The 17,699-nt window shown below is 53.7% G+C and overlaps 2 protein-coding genes across 2 annotated transcripts in view; both read right to left on the reverse strand.

Annotated features, from left to right (window-relative positions):
* LOC134338658 (extracellular matrix protein 2-like) overlaps positions 1 to 13,302 on the reverse strand; it is a 30,207-nt gene extending 16,905 nt beyond the window's left edge. The window contains exons 1-2 of the mRNA XM_063034655.1: positions 13,023 to 13,302; positions 12,388 to 12,503 (exon numbers count right to left, since the gene is read on the reverse strand). Of these exons, the coding sequence (XP_062890725.1) occupies positions 12,388 to 12,503; positions 13,023 to 13,281 (375 nt within the window). The 5' untranslated portion in view covers positions 13,282 to 13,302. The remainder of the gene's footprint in view (positions 1 to 12,387; positions 12,504 to 13,022) is intronic.
* A 54-nt stretch (positions 13,303 to 13,356) lies between these two features.
* Positions 13,357 to 17,699, reverse strand: part of LOC134338747 (uncharacterized) — a gene marked incomplete at its 3' end in the record, with an annotated part of 30,739 nt that continues 26,396 nt past the window's right edge. The window contains exon 3 of the mRNA XM_063034789.1: positions 13,357 to 14,267. Within this exon, the coding sequence (XP_062890859.1) occupies positions 13,357 to 14,267 (911 nt within the window). The remainder of the gene's footprint in view (positions 14,268 to 17,699) is intronic.

Genomic DNA, 17,699 nt, shown 5'->3' on the forward strand with positions numbered 1-17,699 from the left:
TGAGGGAGGTGATAGGCAGCTGGGGGAGGGGGCAGAGTGAAACTGGTCTTCTTTGCTCCCAGCCCACCCACCGTATCCTTCCCTAATCACTGGGCGGCTGAGCGGTACGGCGGGTAGAGCTGCTGGCATATGGATTAGGTGAATTCCGACCTCCACCACTGTGTGTGCGCGCGTGTGCGTAGATATTGCCCATCTCTCACATAGAGCGATGGAACATTTCCTCATCCCAATCGTCCGCGTTTGGCCCACATCCCTCTAAACCTTTCCTATCCACATAATGTCCGAGTGTCTTTGGAATGTTGCTCATGCGCCTCCCTCAATCACTTCCTCTGGAAGCTCGTCCCATATATGGGCCCACTCTCCGGATGAAAACTTATCTTCTAAATTCTTCTCCCTCTCAAACCTTCTCCTTGTGCCTTCTCGTTTTAGACTCCCCTCCCCAGGGAAAAAGACAGTGACCGCCCACTTTATCTACGCCCCTCGTGGTTTTAGAAACCTCTGTAAGTCACTCCTCACTCCAGGGAAAACAGTCCCAGCCTGTACGGCCTCTCTTTATAACTCAATCCCTCCAGTCCCGGGAAAATCCTGGTGAATCTTTCCTGCCCCCTCTCCAGCTTAATGACATCCTTCCTATAGCTGGGTGACCGGAACTGTACAAAGTACTTCGAGTGCGGCCTCACCAACGTCTCGTTGGCCTGAGGGGAACAGCGCATCGAGGAGCAATGTGGGTTACGGATAAAGGAGGAAGAATTCTGGAATTGTGGCGTCACAGGCAGACGGGGTCACAGAGAGAGCTGTTGGCACACAGGCCTTCATAGATCTAAGTACTGGGTCACACACACAAAACACCGGAGGAACTCAGCATGTCAGGCAGTATCTATGGAGATGAATAAACAGTCGACGTTTCAGGCCGAGACCGGGGAAGAAGATGGGGGTGGGGAGGGAAGAGAGAATGGAAGACGTACAAAGCAAGAAGGTGATGGGTTGATCCTGGTGGGTGGAGGAGGGGAGGATGATGCGAGGTGATGGGTGGGAAAGGCAAAGGGCTGGAGAGGAGGGAATCTGATAGGAGAGGAGAGTGGACCATGGGAGAAAGGGAAGATGGAGGGGCCCCGGGGTGAGGAGGTGAGAGGCCAGAGCGGGGAATAGAAAAAGGGAGGCCGGAGGGTGAGGAGGAATTATGGAAGTTTGAGACATCGATGCTCGTACCATCAGGCTGGAGGCTACCCAGGTGGAATATGAGGTGTCCTGAGAGAGGCCTCATCGTGGCAGTAGAGGAGGCCATGGACTGACATGTCGAAATGGGAATGGGCACTGAATCCAGGAGCTGGGATGTTATGTTGAAGACACTGGCGAGGCCTGGGTTCGAAGTAGTCATGTACCTGCCCCAACCACTTCCTCTGGCAGCTTGTTCCATACACGCACCACATTGTGGGTGGAAAGCTATCTTTTAAAATCTCCTCCTTCTCAAATCTCCTTGTTCTAGGCCCCCCTCCCCTGGGGCAGAAAGGCTGCGGTTCTGGTCGGCTATCTACGAGAAGTGTCAATCAGTTTGAATGAGTACAGAGAAAGATTAGGGAGAGGGGGGAAGGAGAAGGGAAGAGGGAGGGGGTAGGGGGGAGTGGAGAGGGGAACTAGTGTCCTCCTGACTATCTCTTTTCCCCTTCCGAGCTTTTGACCTGAATTGTTCTTCAGTCGGTCTGATACCACACACTACACTAGAAGCTGCTACAGAATTCCCTTCCCTCCCTTTCTCATCTTTCACCTGTCTTCTGTCTTGTTAAGAATCTCCCCTCTCATTGACTCTCTTTTGCTCTCTCCTTCTCTCTCTCTCTCATATATATTTCCATTTCCTCTCCCTCCCCATTGTTCTGTCCTCCCCTTCTCTCTATACCTCCCTCACCTCTCTCCACCTCACCTTCTCTCTCCCCCTCCCCTGCCCTCACTCTTGCTCCCTATCAACCCATCCCCACTCCTTTCTCCCTCCTCCTTGTCTCTCCCCTCTTTCCTACCCATACGTTTCCCTCAATCTTTTTTCTCTGTGCTCTCTCCCCTTTATTCTCCCCACTCTCTCCCTCCTTCATGTCTCTCACCTTCTCTCCCCATCTACCCTTTCCTCAATTTCCCTCCCTCTCCCTCTCCCTCTCCCTCTTCCCATCTCTCCGACTCCCCCTCGCGGTGTGAAATGTTTAAGGGGACCACGAGGGGAACTTCTTTACTCACATGGTGGTGAGAGTGTGGAACGGGCTGCCAGCACAAGCGGTGTGTGCAAGCTTGAGGTTTGGACAGGTAGATGGATGGTCGGGGTATGGAGGGCTGTGGTTCTGGTGCAGGTCATAAGACCATAAGATAAAGGAGCAGAAGTCGGCCATTCAGCCCATCGAGTCTGCTCCGCCATTTTATCATGAGCTGATCCATTCTCCCACTTAGTCCCACTCCCCCGCCTTCTCACCATAACCTTTGATGCCCTGGCTACTCAGATACCTATCAATCTCTGCCTTAAATACACCCAATGACTTGGCCTCCACTGCTGCCCGTGGCAACAAATTCCATAGATTCACCACCCTCTGGCTAAAAAAATTTCTTCGCATCTCTGTTCTGAATGGGCGCCCTTCAATCCTTAAGTCATGACCTCTCGTACTAGACTCCCCCATCATGGGAAACAACTTTGCCACATCCACTCTGTCCACGCCTTTCAACATTCGAAATGTTTCTATGAGGTCTCCCCTCATTCTTCTAAAACTCCAAGGAATACAGTCCAAGAGCGGACAAGTGTTCCTCATATGTTAACCCTCTCATCCCCGGAATCATTCTAGTGAATCTTCTCTGCACCCTCTCCAACGTCAGCACATCCTTTCTTAAAAAAGGAGACCAAAACTGCCCACAGTACTCCAAGTGAGGTCTCACCAGCACCTTATAGAGCCTCAACATCACATCCCTGCTCCTATACTCTATTCCTCTAGAAATGAATGCCAACATTGCATTCGCCTTCTTCACCACCGACTCAACCTGGAGGTTAACCTTAAGGGTATCCTATACAAGGATTCCCAAGTCCTGTTGCATCTCAGAACTTTGAATTCTCTCCCCATTTAAATAATAGTCTGCCTGTTTATTTCTTCTGCCAAAGTGCATAACCATACACTTTCCAACATTGTATTTCAATGTTCAAGGTCACTGGGAGTCAGCAGTTTAAATGGTTCATCATGGACTAGATGGGCCAAAGGGCCTGTTTCTGTGTTGTAGCACTCTGTGACTCTCCATTTCTCTTCCCCCCACCCCTCTCTCCCTCGTTCCCTCTTTCCCCCTCCCTCCTACTTGCACTCTCCCAATCTCTCTCCTTCACTCCCTTTCTCTTCCTAATCCTCTCTCCTTCCGTCTCTCCCTGTCTCACTGCCCCTTCATCTCCTCTTTCTTCCCAGCCTTTCTCCCCCTCTCTATCTCTCTCCCCTCTCTCCTTCTCTCTCTCCCTCTTCTATGTCTCCTCCCCACCCCATGCTCTCTTCTCTCTCGCCCTCAGATGGCTGGCCTACCACTGGAAGCAGACTCCACCCCCCCAGACCTGGAGTTCTGCTGCGTTGGCCAGGCCTCTGCGGTGAGGCCAGGCAGGGAGACTGGTGGTGCTCCCGCCAAAAGAGGGGGGCCCAGGCACTCCGGATGTTGTGGCTGTGAGCTGGACAGTTACATCCCAGTGCAGCAGCCAAGCTTGTCAAACTTTCCACATGGACCTGCTTTCCTGAGTGGACCTTCCACTCACTGTCTGCAGCATGGGACCTTGGGAAGGAGTTTCACTCTGTGTCTGACCCCGGGAGAGTGTGATGGGACGGCGTGGAGGGAGTTTCACTCTGTGTCTGACCCCGGGAGTGTGTGATGGGACGGTGTGGAGGGAGCTTCACTCTGTGTCTGACCCCGGGAGTGTGTGATGGGACAGTGTGGAGGGAGCTTCACTCTGTGTCTGACCCCGGGAGTGTGTGATGGGACGGTGTGGAGGGAGCTTCACTCTGTGTCTGACCCCGGGAGTGTGTGATGGGACAGCGTGGAGGGAGCTTCACTCTGTGTCTGACCCCGGGAGAGTGTGATGGGACAGTGTGGAGGGAGCTTCACTCTGTGTCTGACCCCGGGAGAGTGTGATGGGACAGCGTGGAGGGAGCTTCACTCTGTGTCTGACCCCGGGAGAGTGTGATGGGATGGTGTGGAGGGAGTTTCCCACTGTGCCTGACACCAGGAGTGTGATGGGACGGTGTGGAGGGAATTTCTCCGGGAGTGTGCGACAGTGCACAATTCCAGTAGATGCTGAGAATTAAAGTGTTAAAACATGTTCCTGAGTCCAGGACTCGACTGGCTCAAGGCAGCTGCATAATGAAGTGGGAATTCTTCTGAACGAATTGAGTGCAGGTGCTACAGATAACCTCATCCTGAGTCAACTTTCCCAGACGCCTGAGAGGAAATATATTTGAAGCTGTGTCATCAGTGCGAGGGGCTCCAGCATCGGCTGAGAATGAGTCAAACGTCATCTCTTGAACATTATCATCCCAGGGGAGCACGCAGAACATGGAGCCATTAAGTTCAGTACAAGCCTTCGGCCTACCACGTCGTAGCAACCTTTTAATCCTCTCCAAGATCAACCTAACCCTTCCCTCCCACATAGCCCTCGTTTTTCTGCCACCCATGTGCTGTCCAAGACTCTCTGATGTTTCGTCTTCTGCCTCTGGTAGTGTGTTCCATTACCCTCCCTTGTTTAAAAAAAAACCCTGCAGCACTGTGCAAGAGTCTTTTGGCCTAAGATTTTTGCATTTGTCAACGTGGAGCGGAGAGCAAGTTTGTAAATCTGGAGGGAGCAAAGGATGCTGGGAATGGTGCCGGGCAGGTGGCAGAGGAGTGCCTGGGGCGGGGGTACACAGAACATAGAAATCTACGGCACATTACAGGCCCTTCGGCCCACAATGTTGTGCCGACCATGTAACCTAGTCTAGAGACTGCCTAGGATTTCCCTACTGCACAGCCCTCTATTTTTCTAAACTCCATGTACCTATCTAAGAGGCTCTTAAAAGAACCTATTGTATCCACTTCCACCACCACCGTCACTGGCAATACATTGCCCGCACCCACCACTCTCTGTGTGAAAACCCTACCCCCGACATCCCCTCAGTACCAATTTCCAAGCACCAATGTAAAAGGGGGTAGTGCAGATACAGACACACCCAACCCTGAGACACCAGGCAAGGTCATTTGATTGCAAACAATTGGTTTATTGATCATCACAGAATGTCTCTCTGGTGCTTCCCGCTCCCACCCCTCTCCCTCCCCTTTTCCCAACCCTGATTCCCCTCTCCCTGCCCCCTTCCCACTCTCAGTCCACAATGGAGAGCCATATCAGAATCAGGTTTATCATCGCTCACATCTGTCATGAAATGTGGGTTTTTTTTGTGGCGGCAGTACAGTGCAATACGTAAAATTACTGGAATACCATGCAACTGTCTCAGGCATCCTAGCTATATATATATATATGCCTAAGACTTTTACACAGGACTGTATATTAACCCTTTCTTCCCCTAGTTACAGGAGGAGGAAGTCGTGCAGGAACATAACCTAGATATAGGCCCACTCAGTTCATGCTGACCCCAGTGTCACAGAGTCGTAGCAAAGTCCAGCACACAAACAGGCCCTTCGGCCCATCTAGTCCATGCTGAAACTTTTAAACTGCCTATTCCCATCGGCCTGCACCTGGACCATAGCCCTCCGTACCCCCACCATCCACTGACCTGTCCAAACGTCTCATAAGTGTTGAAATCAAGCTCACGTGAACCACTTGTGCTGGCAGCTCGTTCCACACTCTCACCACCCTCTGAGTGAAGAAGTTTCTGCTCATGTTCCCCTTGAATTTTTCACCTTTCACCCTTAACCCTTCTGGTTGTAGTCACACCCAGCCTCAGTGGAAAGAGCCGACTTGCATTTAACCCTATCTGTACCCCTCATAATTTTGTATACCTCTATCAAACCTCCCCTCAATCTTCTACAGTCCTAACCTATTCAATCTTTCCTTATCACTCGGGTCCTCCAGACCCAGCAACATCCTTGTAAATTTTCTCCGTACTCTTTCAACCTTATTTACATCTTTCCTGTAGGTAGGTGACCAAAACTGCACACCATACTCCAAATTAGGGCTCACCAAAGTCTTGTAAAATTTCCCCCCACTAGTCCCAATTTCTTATGTTTGGCCCATATCCCCCCAAGCCCTGTCCCTTCATGGGCATATCCAAGTGTTTTTTAAATGATACTATTGTTCCTGCCTCAACCACCTGCCCTGGCAGCTCCTTCCATATACGGACCACCCTCTGAGTGAAAAAGTTGCCCCTCAGTGTCCCTTCTAAATCTTCCCCCCCATCCGAAATCTATGCCCCTAGTTTTGGACTCCCCTACCCTGGGGAAATGATGGTTACCATCCACCATACTGATATCTCTCATCATTTTAAATTCTTCCGTAAGGTCTCCACTGGTCTGCGGATTACAGGCCCAATAGAGGCCAGTGATGCGGTGGGGATGGAACTAGACTCTCTCACGGTGGTGCCTGAGAAGAAGATGCTGTCCAAGTTGCATGCCATCTTGGACAATGTCTCCCATCCACTACATAATGTACTGGTTGGGCACAGGAGTACATTCAGCCAGAGCCTCATTCCACCGAGATGCAGCACAGAGCATCATAGGAAGTCATTTCTGCCTGTGGCCATCAAACTTTACAACTCCTCCCTTGGAGGGTCAGACACCCTGAGCCAATAGGCTGGTCCTGGATTTATTTCATAATTTACTGGCATAATTTACATATTACTACTTAACTATTTATGGTTTTATTACTATTTATTATTTATGGTGCAACTGTAACAAAAACCAATTTCCCCCGGGATCAATAAAGTATGACTATGACTATGACTATTTGGCCAACCTCTCCCTACAGCCCAGGCTGTCTGGGCCTGACAACACCCTCGCCAATCTTCCCTGCACTCTTTCCAGTTTAACCATGTCTTTCCCACAACAGGGAAAACCGTCCAGGTACGGCTTCCCCCAACGACTTACACAACTGCACCGTCACGTCCCAACTCCTGTACTCAGTGCCGGCGTGCCAAACGCCTTCTTCACGACCCTTTCTAACTATGACGCCACTTTCAACCAACTATGCACTTGTAGTCCCAAATCCCTCTGTTCCATTACGCTCCCTAGTGCTCTGCCATTCACAGAATAAGTCCTTCTCTGGTCTAACTTTCCAAAATGCATCACCAACAGACGGATTTGGGATTACAAGTGCATAGTTAGTTGAAAGTGTATTGAAATCCGGGTATGCCCCAGTGAAGGGTCTCAGCCCGAAATGTCGACTGCTTATTCCCCTCCGTAAATGCTGCCTGACCTGCTGAGCTCCTCCAACATTTTAGCCCACAATAGATAGGAGCAGAATTAGGCCATTCAGCCTATCACATCTGCCTTGTTTTTCAATCATGGCAGATTTTTACCAACCTGTCTTGGGTGTGTGTGTGTTGCTCAAGATTTCCAGCATCTGAACACAAGAATCTCTTCTGCATTTTTAAAAACCCATTTGCCGTTCTGCATCCCGTTTCCCTAACTGATCGAGATCCCCCAGGGATCTACGACAACGTTCTTCACTATCAACAACAGGTCCTAATCTTGGTGATGAAGCCCTTCCAGTATCCAAATCAGTTATATCATCATGGACCATAAGATATAGGAGCAGAACTAGGCTGTTTGGCCCATCGAGTCTGCTCTGCTATTTCATCATGGCTGATCCATTTTCCCTCTCAGCCCCAATCTCCTGCCTTCTCCCCGTATCCCTTCCTACCCTAACTAATCAGGAATGTACCAACCTCTGCCTTAAATATGTCAATCACTCAGTCTCCACAGTCACCTGTGGCAACGAATTCCACAGACTCACCACCCTCTGGTTAAAGAAATTCCTCCTCATCTCTGTTCTAAAAGGACACCCCTCTATTCTGAAGCTGTGTCCTCCGGTCTTAGACTCCCCCAACATCGGAAACATCCTCTCCACATCCACTCTATAAAGGCTTTTCACCATTCAATAAGTTTCAATAAGATCCCCTTTCATTCTTCTGAATTCCAGTGAGCACGGGCCCCGAACCATCAGACACTCCTCATACGACAAGCCTTTCAAGCCCAGAATCATTTTCCTGAACCTCCTTTGAACCCTCTCCAATGTCAGCACATCCTCTCTTAGATAAGGGACCTAAAACTTCTCACAGTCCTCATAGTAAAACCTCAGCATTACATCCTTGCTTTTGTATTCTAGTCCTCTCGAAATTAATGCTAACATTGCATTTGCCTTCCTCACCTCAGACTCAACCTGCAAGTTAACCTTTAGGGAATCCTGTACAAAATCTCCTATTTTCTTTCCATTTAGAAAATCATTTCCTCTTTTATTCCTTCTATTGAAGTGCCTGACCAGACACTTCCTGACACCGTATTCCATCTGCCTCGTCACTGTGGGCCGGGTCGTATGATGTGGGCGATCTTGGGCTTGCATCTGTCTTTAATCTAAGTTCGAATAAGCTCTTCAAAACTTTTGTCTCTCCGTCCTTTGATGTAACCCATGAATACCACACGCTGTTGACCGTGACTCTTCCTTCCATCAACTTTTCCCGTCCCTGCAAAATGTTTGAGCTTCTCCTTCCTCGGTACACCTCCCGGAAATTCCAGCTGCCCTTTCCCGATCCACGATATCAGCCCTCTCCTTACTCCCGGCTTTCTGCAGCACGTCCCCGGTCGTTACTCAGTCCTTCCATGGTATTTTCACCATTCGTCCCAGAAACCATATTTCTGCAGCTTCAATACTGTCCAACATTTGCTTCCATGTGTTAGTGCGGAGTGAATGTAGCACCCCACCACTCTCAGTTTAGTACGTATTGAAACTCTCTTAGTCTTTGGTACCTTGCTCGAATGTGGATTTAGCAATCCCAATCCTCCTTCTAATTTCAACATCAACCCCACCATCCGATGTTATCATGCTCCCTAAGTCATTTCATGTCTGTTTTATTGTTTCGTTGCCCACTTTCAGTTCACAGAAGATCAGATTATTGTTCAAATGGCAAAAGATTGCAGCACGCTGCTGTGTAGAGGGACTTGGGAGTGCTTGTGCACAAATCGCCAAAAGGTTGGTTTGCAAGGTGCAGCAGGCTATCAAGAAGCCAAATGGTACGTTGGCCTTCATTGCAAGAGGGATTGAATTGAAGAGCAGGGAGGTCATGCAGCAACTGTGCTGGGTACTGGTGAGGCCACACCTGGAGTACTGCGTGCAGTCCTGCTCTCCTGACTTGAGGAAGGATAGACTGGCTTTGGAGGTGCTGCAGAGGAAGTTCATCTGGCTGATTCCAGAGATGAGGGCGTTAGACTATGAGGAGAGATTGAGTCGCCTGGGACTGTAATCGCTGGATTTCAGAAGGATGAGAGGAGATCTTATAGAAACGTAGGGGCAGGAAAATTGCTTTCACTGGTAGGTGAGACTAGAACTAGGGGACATAGACTCAGGAGTCAGGAGAGTAGATTTAGGACGGAGATGAGGAGGAACTACTTTTCCCAGAGAGTGGTGAATCTGTGGAATTCTCTGCCCAATGAAGCAGTGGAGTCTACCTCAGTGAATATATTTAAGACAAGGTTGAATAGATTTTTGCATTGTAGGGGGATTAAGGGTTATGGGGAAAAGGCAGGTGGTGGAGATGAGTCCATGGCCAGATCAGCCATGATCTTATTGAATAGTGGAGCAGGCTCGATGGGCCAGATGGCCGACTCCTGCTCCTATTTCTTACGTTCACATTTCCGTATTCCTTCCTTATTTGTGACAACCATCACATTCAGCCTTCTGCACTTTCTTCAACGACTTTACCCAGTATTTCTTGGGGCTTCTCTTGAGAAGTAGCTATCAGCACCGTCGTCTGCGTATCGTAGATTCTTCAAATTATCATGCCTGGAATACTGCAAATTCTCTTAGAATTTTCTTGCGAGAGAACACACCCCTGTCTGATCGCCCCCCCCCCCCCCGCCAATCTGGACTCAATCACTTGTCTCATTTTCAACTCTCGTTCCTGCTCTTTTGCAAATTTCTGATGATTCCGATACCTCCATGTCCAAGGGCTGAAGGCTTTTCATAAATTCTTCATGTCTCTAATTGATGAAACAGAGCTGCAGGGTCTTTTATAAACCCAGGTCAGTTCCTAGCGGTCAATATCTCCGAGGATCTAATCTGGACCCAGCACATTGATGAAGCTCCAAAGAAGACACGACAGCGGCGATGTGGAGGAGATTTGGCGTGTCACCAAAAATGTCTACAGATGTACTGCGGAGAGGATTCGAACTGGCTGCGTCACCGACTGGTACAGGGGGTGGGGGGTGGCGGAGGTAGGGGCTGCTGCACAGGATCGAGGTAAGCTGCAGAGATTTGTAAAGTTAGTCAGCTCATCACGGGCCCTAGTCACCAGAGTACCCAGGGCATCTTCAAGGAGCGATGCCTCAGCAAGACGGCATCCATCATTAAAGACTCCTACCACCCAGGACCTGCCCTCTTCTCAGTGCTACCATCAGGGAGGAGGTACAGGAGCCTGAAGGCGCACACTCAACGATTTAGGAACAGCTTCTTCCCCTCTGCCATTCCATTTCTGAATGGACGTTGAACTCATGGACACTGAACCCATGAACACGATCTCACTGCTTTTTTATTTCTATTTTGGCACTATTACTTCATAAACTATTTAACATATATCTACTTCCTGTAATTCCCAGTTCTTTTTCTCTGCTATTATGTTTTGCAGTGTATGCTGCCACAAAGGCATCAAGCTTCACGATATGCCGGTGATATTAAACCTGACTCTGATTTATAAAATAGATATTTGACAAGTGGCCCAACACCACGCCACGAGTCACCAGCCTCCATTTCACGAAGCAGCCTTCGAACAACTACCCTCTGATCCAACTTTGGATTCTCAGAACTAGCTCTCTCTGCATTCCATGGGCCCAACCTTCCAGAAGTCCACCTCGAGGGCCCTTGCGGAAGTCCAAATAGACAACGTCCTGCGTCGTCCCCTCATCTACCTCAGTGCCCCTCCCGCAGCGCGGTGCTCCCTCCTTTCTGACCTTACCCCGGTGCAGTGCTCCCTCCTTGCTGCCCCTCCCACAGCGGGGTGCTCCTTCCTAACCCTCCTTCTGCAGGACCGCAAGTGTCCCACCTGCCATCACGCTCACCGCTCCCCGTACAGTCCGGCACTCCCTCCCGGTGCCTCCTGTCGTGTGGAGATCCCTCACCAACCTTCCTGTCGTGTGGAGATCCCTCACAAACCCTCCTGTCATGCAGAGATCCCTCACCAACCCTCCTGTCACGTGGAGATCCCTCACCAACCCTCCTGTCATGCAGAGATCCCTCACCAACCCTCCTGTCACGTGGAGATCCCTCACCAACCCTCCTGTCATGTGGAGCTTCTGCAGCCCCCGTCACATAGCACCAGGCTCTCTCAGCGCTGGGCTCCTTCAGCACCCCTCTCTCTGTGTGATGCTCCCTCGCCAATCCTCCTGCACTGCTGAGATCCCTCAATGTCTCTCACTGCCTGTCCCACAGGACAGAGTTCCCTCAGCACCCCTCCTGCAACGCAGAGCTCACTCATTGTCCCTCCGCTGTGCGGTAATCCCTCAGCATTCTTCCCGCGGTGCGGAGATCCCTCACTGTTGACCCTGCCATGCAGAGATTCCTCACTGGCCACCCTGCAGTGCGGAGATCCCTCACTCTCCATCCTCCTGTGTGGAGATCCCTCACTGTCCATCCTACTGTGTGGAGATCCCTCACTATCTATACTGCTCTGCGGAGACCCCTCACTGTCCATACTGTTGTGCGGAGATCCCTCACTGTCCACACTGTAGTGCGGAGATCCCTCACTGCTCACCCTGGCTGTGGAGATCCCTCACCGTCCATACTGCTCTGTGGAGATCCCTCACTGTCCATCCTACTGTTTGGAGATCCCTCACTGTCTATACTGCTGTGTGGAAATCCCTCACCATCCATACTGATCTGCAGAGATCCCTCACCATCCAAACAACCGTGTGGAGATCCCTCGCTGTCCATCTTGCCGTGTGGAGATCCCTCATTGTCCATCCTGCCGTGCGGAGATACCTCACTGTCTGTCCTGCAGTGCGGAGATACCACACCATCTCTCATCCAGAGTGGAGCTCCCTCCCCACCCTGCTGGCCCTCCGGCTTGGGGCTGGGCGTTTGAGTGGCCAGAGGAGGTGACAAGTGGGGGGGAGTTGGTAGGATCAGACAGGGCTGGAACTTTGGGGAAGGGATCCTTCATTGGGACGGGGTGAAGAGAGGGGGGAGAGGTTACTCACCCGAAATGCCTCGGAGTCCATTCCCTCATCCCCCACATTGTTACGGCTCAGGTCCAGCCACTGGATGTTCGGGAGGCGGGCAAAATCGGTGGAGGAGATGGTGGTGATGTCGTTGTCTGTGGGAGACAGAGAAAGATGGGGGGTTAGGGAAGAGAGGAGAGGGTGCGAGTGTAGAGGAGGAGAGGAAGGGGGAAGAGAGGGGATACGGGAAGGGAGAGAGAAAGAAGGGTAGAGGGAAACGGGGAGAGATGTGGAGGGGGGAGAGGAGGGGACAGGGGGAGGAGGAAAAGGAGGAGTGATGGAGAGAGTGGAAGAGGAGGAGGGGGAGAAAGAGAGGGGAGAGGGGAGCGGGGAGGGGGGAGGGAAGGAGGAGGGAGGAGGGAAGGGAGAGGCATCAACAGAGGAGGCTGGCTGAGACACCATTGGGTCCCTCATCTTTACCTCTCCCTCACTGCGGCACTCCTTTCTTGTCACCTTCCGTGGGAGGACATTCCCTCTTCACCACCCATTCCACACGGAGCTCCATCATCACCCTTCCCACAGTGTGGCCCCTCCCACAGCGCTCCCTCCCCACCAACTCACAGCACTCCCTCTCCGTCCCTCCCACCGCGCCCCCTCCCTGTTGCCAGCCTTACCTGCTAGGTAGAGTGTGTGGAGGGCAGGATCTGCCAGTTCCGGGATGGCCGACAGCTTGTTTCCGGGGCAGGCGATGGCCCTCTCAGCCAGGATGCACCCGGATGGGAGCGACGGGATCTTGGATTCGCTCTCCAGAGGTGGCAGGAGTTCCGGAGGGAAGGGGACCGGGGCTTCCGTTGCCCTGGGCCTTTTCCCGGGCCCCACCTCCTGTTTCCTCTTGACCGCTTCCTTTCTCCCGCCACCCCCTCTGGTAGGCATCTCCCGCTTTTTGGTGGCTGCGTCCGGCTTCCCCGTGCCCACCCCTGCCCCTGTCCCCTTATGACCGGCCCCACCCTCTTTCCCCAGCCCCACTTCCATCTTCCTGTGTCCACTCCCACCTCTCTTCCGCCCGACCTCTGGGCTTTGGTGGCCTGGGTCCGGATTTGTGAGCCCCAGAACTGACTTCTTGAGATCTGCTTGTGGCTTTTTGGAGATCCTCCCCGGCTGGATGACCGCTTCCTGTTTCTTGGTGCCTGGTTCCTCCTTCCTAGTGCCCACTTCCTGTTCCTTCACACCCACTTCCTCATTTCTAGCACCCTCCTTCCCCTTCCTAACACCCACTTTGAGTTTCTTTACACCTGCTTCATGTTTCTTGACACTCAGTGCCTGTTTGCTGATGCCAGGTACCAGTTTCTTGATGCCCAGTACCTGCTTCTTCACGCCCACTTCCTGTTTCTTGATGCCCACTTCCTGTTTCTTGATGGCCACTTCCTGCTTCTTGACGCCCACTTCCTGCTTCTTGACGCCCACTTCCTGTTTCTTGATGGCCACTTCCTGCTTCTTGATGCCCACTTCCTGTTTCTTGATGGCCACTTCCTGTTTCTTGACACCCACTTCCTGTTTCTTGATGGCCACTTCCTGCTTCTTGACGCCCACTTCCTGTTTCTTGATGCCTGCTTCCTCTTTCCCAACAACTGCTGCCTCCTTCCTGGTACCTGCCTCTCTCCCCTTGGTGCCCACTCTCCCTTCCCGCAGGCCAACCCCGGACTCCCTCAGCCCAGCTCTCTCCAGGACGGGGAGCAGCCCACCCGCCCCCCGAGATCCCCCGCTCACCCCCGCTTGACCCCCCTTGGTCGGCCGTCCCTCCCCCTCTCCCTGCGGGGCTGAAACACCGCCGCGTCCTCCCCATCCGGTCAGCTTCCGGCCCCTGTTCCCGCCGCGTCTGTCTGTGGAGTCCACACCAGTGGTCCGGGATTTGCCTGGAGCTGGGGGGGGGGGGGGCGGTTGTGGTGGGGGAGGGAGGAAAGGCGGGAAAATGGAGGTCAGCGACACTGATGCAAGCCCAGTCCCCCGATCGCCAAGTTGTCATGGCAACACTCCCTCCATCTTGACCACCTTCCCTGGGCCTAGCCCACAGGTACAGGCACAAAGGAGGCTCAGGAAGTTACAGAGGTTCGAATTGTTACTGAACATTAACAAACTTTGTCAGATTTCTTTTGAAAGTGTCCTGACTGGTTGCATCCCGGTCTGGTACAGCAATCCGAATGCACAGGAAGCTGCAGAGAGTGATGGACTCAGCCCGGTACATCACGGGCACGTCCCTCCCCACCATCGGTCGTATCGACAGGGGGTGCTACCTCAAGAGAGCAACATCCATCATCAGAGACCCCCCCACCCCCCCTCCGTCCAGGCCGTGCCACTGTCTCACAGCTCCCGTCGGGCAGGAAGCCCCACCCCGCCAGGTTCAGGAACAGCGACTTCCCGACAACCCTAATCACTACCTCAGCACGGCAACACTGTGACCACTCCGGGCCAGGACAGGCCTTCAGCTTCTCGTGAGCTTTCTTGTGAAAATCGCGTGTAACTTCTGCGAAATTGATGTTTCTGGTGTGAGCACTCTGCGCCTCTGGCGCTACGTTTGTCACTGTGCCCGAGCGCACGAGGACTCCGGCCTCCGACAACAAACTCGGCCCCACGCTCGAGGTAACATGGATCACAGAGGACAGGCCTCGAGGGCTGGGAGAAGTGAGCTCGAGGGAACAGCTTCCGAGTGGAGGGGAAGAGCGGGGACCTGAGATCAGTCTGGAGGCGGGGAGATTTGGGGAGGGTTGGGACTGAGAATCCTGGAGAACGGGGATCAACGGCCGGGAGAGGGGAGAGGAGTTATAGAGAAGTGGAAGTGTTTTGGGGGAGGGGTGTTGGGGAGGGAGGGGAACAGAGATGGGGAGGGAGCCTATCACAGAGACAGGGAGGGGTGTAGGTGAGGGGGATCATGGAGATGGGGAGGGGTGTAGGGGAGGGACGGGGACACAGAGATGGGGAGGGAGTTGCAGAGACAGGGAGGGGTGTAGAGGAGGGAGGGGGTCACAGAGATGGGGGGGTGTAGGGGAGAGAGGGGGGCACAGAGATGGGGAGGGGTGTACGAGAGGGAGGGGGACACAGAGATGGGGAGGGAGTTGCAGAGACAGGGAGAGGTGTAGGGGAGGGGGGATCACAGAGACAGGGAAGGGTGTAGGGGAGGGAGGGGGACACATGGACAGGGAGGGTTGTAGGGGAGGGGGGTCACAGAGATGGGGAGGGGTGTAGGGGAGGGAGGGGGACACAGAGACGGGGACGTGTGTAGGGGGGGTCACAAAGACGGGGAGGGGTGTAGGGGAGGGGGGTCTCAGAGACGGGGAGGGGTGTAGGGGAGGGTGGGGTCACAGATGGGGAGGGGTGTACGAGAGGGAGGGGGACACAGGGACAAGGAGGTGTGTAGGGGAGGGAGGGTCACAGAGATGGGGAGGGAGGGGGAGACAGGGACAGGGAGGGTTGTAGGGGAGGGGGGTCACAGAGATGGGGTGGGGTGTAGGGGAGGGAGGGGGACACAGAGACGGGGAGGTGTGTAAGGGAGGGAGGGGGACACAGGGACAAGGAGGTGTGTGGGGGGGGTCACAGAGACAGGGAAGGGTGTAGAGGAGGGAGGGTTATGGAGATGGGGAGGGGTGTAGGGGAGAGAGGGGGGCACAGAGATGGGGAGGGTTGTAGGGGAGGGGGGTCACAGAGATGGTGGGGGGTGTAAGGGAGGGAGGGGGACACAGAGACAAGGGTGTAGGGCAGTGGTCCCCAACCACCGGGCCGTGAGGAAACGATAGGATTTGGCGATATGAAACAATAGGAGTCAGTTGCACCTTTCCTCATTCCCTGTCACGCGCTGTTGAGTTTGAGTGAGGTTATTACGCATGCGAGGTCATCAGTTGGTCATTAACCTACAACTACTCGATGAGTGAAAAACAAACGTCACTTGAGAGTTTCTTTGGAAGAGGTGGTCGGGGACATAAATAGCCTAATGATACTGTAGGGGAGGGAGGGGGTCACAGAGACGGGGAAGGGTGGTTTCACAGACAAGGGGGGATGTAGGGGAGTGAGGGGGGGTCACAGAAACAGGGAGGGATGTACTGGGGGGGTCATGCAGACAGGGAGGGGTCACAGAGATGGGGAGGGGTGTGGGAGGGTGGGGATTGTAGGCATGGGGAGGGGTGTAGTGGAGGTGGGGGCCACAGAGAGCTGTGTAGGTGAGGGGTATCATGGAGACGGGGGGGGGAGTGCTGGGGAGGGAGGGGTTCACAGTGATGGGGAGGAGTGTAGGGGAGGGGGGTTTTGGAGATGGGGAGGGGTGTGGGGGAGGGAGAGGGAGAGGGACACAGAGATGGGGAGGGGTGTGGGGGAGGGAAAGGGACACAGAGATGGGGAGGGGTGTGGGGGAGGGAGAGGGACACATAGATGGGGAGGAGTGTAGGTGAAGGGGGTTATGAAGATGGGGAGGGGTGTAGGGGAGGGGGGTTTTGGAGATGGGGAGGGGTGTAGGGGAGGGGGGTTTTGGAGATGGGGAGGGGTGTAGGGGAGGGAGGGGGACACTAAGATGGGGAGGAGTGTAGGTCAAGGGGGTTATGGAGATGGGGAGGGGTGTTGGGGAGGGAGGGGGCACAGAGATGGGGAGGGAGCCTATCACAGAGACAGGGAGGGGTGTAGGTGAGGGGGGTCACGGAGATGGGGAGGGGTGTAGGGGAGGGAGGGGGACACAGAGATGGGGAGGGAGTCGCAGAGACAGGGAGGGGTGTAGAGGAGGGAGGGGGTCACAGAGATGGGGAGGGGTGTAGGGGAGAGAGGGGGGCACAGAGATGGGGAGGGGTGTATGAGAAGGAGGGGGACACAGAGATGGGGAGGGAGTTGCAGAGACAGGTAGGGGTGTAGGGGAGGGGGGATCACAGAGACAGGGAAGGGTATAGGGGAAGGAGGGGGACACAGGGACAGGGAGGGTTGTAGGGGAGGGGGGTCACAGAAATGGGGAGGGCTGTAGGGGAGTGAGGGTGACACAGAGACAGGGAGGGGTGTGGGGGGGTCACAAAGATGGGGTGGGGTGTAGGGGAGGGAGGGGGACACAGAGACAGGGAGGTGTGTAAGGGAGGGAGGGGGACACAGGGACAAGGAGGTGTGTGGGGGGGGGTCACAGAGACAGGGAAGGGTGTAGAGGAGGGAAGGGGTCAGAGAGATGGGGAGGGTTGTAGGGGAGGGGGGTTATGGAGATGGGGAGGGGTGTAGGTGAAGGGGGTTATGGAGATGGGGAGGGGTGTAGGGGAGAGAGGGGGGCACAGAGATGGGGAGGGTTGTAGGGGAGGGGGGTTATGGAGATGGGGAGGGGTGTAGGTGAAGGGGGT

The sequence above is a fragment of the Mobula hypostoma genome, chromosome 28 (assembly GCF_963921235.1).
Source record: "Mobula hypostoma chromosome 28, sMobHyp1.1, whole genome shotgun sequence".
In the NCBI taxonomy this organism is placed as follows: domain Eukaryota; kingdom Metazoa; phylum Chordata; class Chondrichthyes; order Myliobatiformes; family Myliobatidae; genus Mobula; species Mobula hypostoma.